General features: G+C 71.5%; 1 protein-coding gene across 1 annotated transcript in view; it reads right to left on the minus strand.

Moving 5' to 3' along the window:
* AURANDRAFT_68584 (hypothetical protein) overlaps positions 1-784 on the minus strand; it is a gene marked incomplete at both ends in the record, with an annotated part of 1,783 nt that extends 999 nt beyond the window's left edge. The window contains one exon of the mRNA XM_009044288.1: positions 107-784. Coding sequence (XP_009042536.1) covers positions 107-784 — 678 coding nt within the window. The remainder of the gene's footprint in view (positions 1-106) is intronic.
* Between the last annotated feature and the right edge of the window lie 1,309 nt (positions 785-2,093).

A 2,093-nucleotide genomic window follows, 5' to 3' on the forward strand; every position in this document is an offset into this window, starting at 1 on the left:
GGTCAATCGAAGTCGATTCGGCTAATTTTTGGACGAATCGATTGCTCTCGTCGAGTTCTCTACGGACATCAGAACGAGTTGCACCGAAACTGTCGCACACGCTCACATTGAAGTCGGGTTGAAGATTTGATTTCCACACAGGCTCCGACTTGGCCATGCGCTGGCGCAGCGTCGACGCGGGCCGCGCGGACGCCACGGGCGGCAGCGGCACGCCCCGCGCGTGCGCGCCCGCCGCCGCCGCCGCCGCCGCCGCGAGGCCCAGGACGCCGACGGCGCGCTGCGCCTCGCCCTTGTGGGGCCGCGCGATCTCGACCTCGGGCCCCTTGGCGAGGCGCAGCACGGGGTCGTCGACGACGGCGGCGTCGCCGGAGATGCGCACGTAGTCGCAGAACTCGTCGTCGAAGAACTGGGTGCAGAAGACGCAGAGCTTGACGCCCTCGTAGCGCTTCGTGATGCCGTGCCGCGCGTCGCCGCGCGGGATGTCCGCGCCGCGCCGCCGCCGCCACTCGGCGACGGCGTGGAAGGAGGCCACGCCCAGCATGGCGCGCGCCCGGTAGGGCCGCTCGCAGCACGTGCAGGGCACCATGGCCGCGCGCGCCGCCGCGCCCGCGTCGATGAGCACGCGCGCCTCGTCCTCGTCGACGGACGACGCGTAGCGGCTCCGCGGGTCGTCGTCGTAGGAGTGCAGGTCCGGCTCCACGGCGATGGCCTCGATGCGCCGCCGCATGTCGCTCTGCTGGCCGAGCATGCGCTGCACGTTCGCCTGGCTCCGGTCGTGCGCCATGACCTGCGCGGACCTCGAAGCTTCGACCCGACGTCCGCGGGCGCGCGCGCGACGGTTTCGACGCGCGCGCGTCGTTTGTGCTTCGAGAACTCGACGAGAGCCATCGATTCGTCGAAAGATCAGCCACATCGACTCCGACGTGACCGAGCGAGAGAACTCTGAAGCGCGGCCCCGACGTCCCGGCTCGCCGGTCGATTTCCGCGCCGGCCGCGACCTGCGCGAAGAGGTCGCCCGTGACGCGCGCGCGGCTCTCCTCGGCCTCGCGCTCGCGGTGCACGCGCTTCGCCAGGGTCTGGGCCGTCGAGTGCCGCCGGTGCTTCTCGTGCCGCACCTTGGCCTGGTAGCCCGCGTCGAGCGCGGTACGGAGCGCGACGGCGACGCGGTCGTCGAGCTCCTCGGCGGCGGGCAGCTCCTCCGTGAGCACCGTGTCCGTGCGCAGGTCGAAGACGCGCGCGAAGGCGCGCCGCTTCGCGTTGTTGAGGCTCACGAGCACGTAGCTGCCGTGGGCCTTGCGGCCGAACTTCGTCTTCGGGGCCGCCGTGCCGCAGATGGCGCACTCGACGGCGCGCACGGGGTTCGTCTTGCAGTTGCACGACTCGCAGGTCCACACGTTGTTCTTCGCGTGCGTGAGCGACATGGCCGCCGCGCCCGATGCCGCTGTTTCACGTGCCAAGGCAGCCCATCAGCGCCCAGTCCCCACGGATACTGCCGGCACGGCACGGAGCCGATAGCGAAATCAACACTCGAGTCTCGCGCAGTGGCAATTCTGCGCGCCGTCTCGCGAGGGCTCGAAGGCGGAGGCGCGCACGTCGGCGTGCACCGCGTCGCTCTCACACATGGCCGACATGACCGCGCCAGCGGAACCGGATCGAAGAGCGATGGAGCCTGGCGCGGCTCCGGCCGAGCCCTCGCCGAGCAAACAAGAAGCCGCGGCGCCCGCAACCACACCACCAAAACCCGCCATGGACGACGCTGCGCGCGCACGCGCCGCGGCGAACAAGGCCGCCGCGCTCGAGAAACTCGCGGAGAAGAAGCGCCGGGCCGCGGAGGCCGCGGAGGCCGAGGCGAAGCGCCGGAGGACCGAGGGCCCGGGCTGCGCCGGCTGCGAGGTCTGCGGCGGCGGCCCGCTCGACGCGACGCTCGAGCGCGTCTTCGCCGTGCGCGTCTGCGCGGAGCACAAGGCGCGCAGCTCCTACGACCTCGTGCCCTCCGGCGACGCGGCGGCGACGTACCTGCTCCCGAAAAACACGCTCAAGTGCCTCGCGAGCGTCGAGCGGTCGAACCCGCGCCAGCCGACCTGGCGGCCCAT

This window comes from Aureococcus anophagefferens (assembly GCF_000186865.1).
Source record: "Aureococcus anophagefferens unplaced genomic scaffold AURANscaffold_226, whole genome shotgun sequence".
Lineage (NCBI taxonomy): Eukaryota > Pelagophyceae > Pelagomonadales > Pelagomonadaceae > Aureococcus > Aureococcus anophagefferens.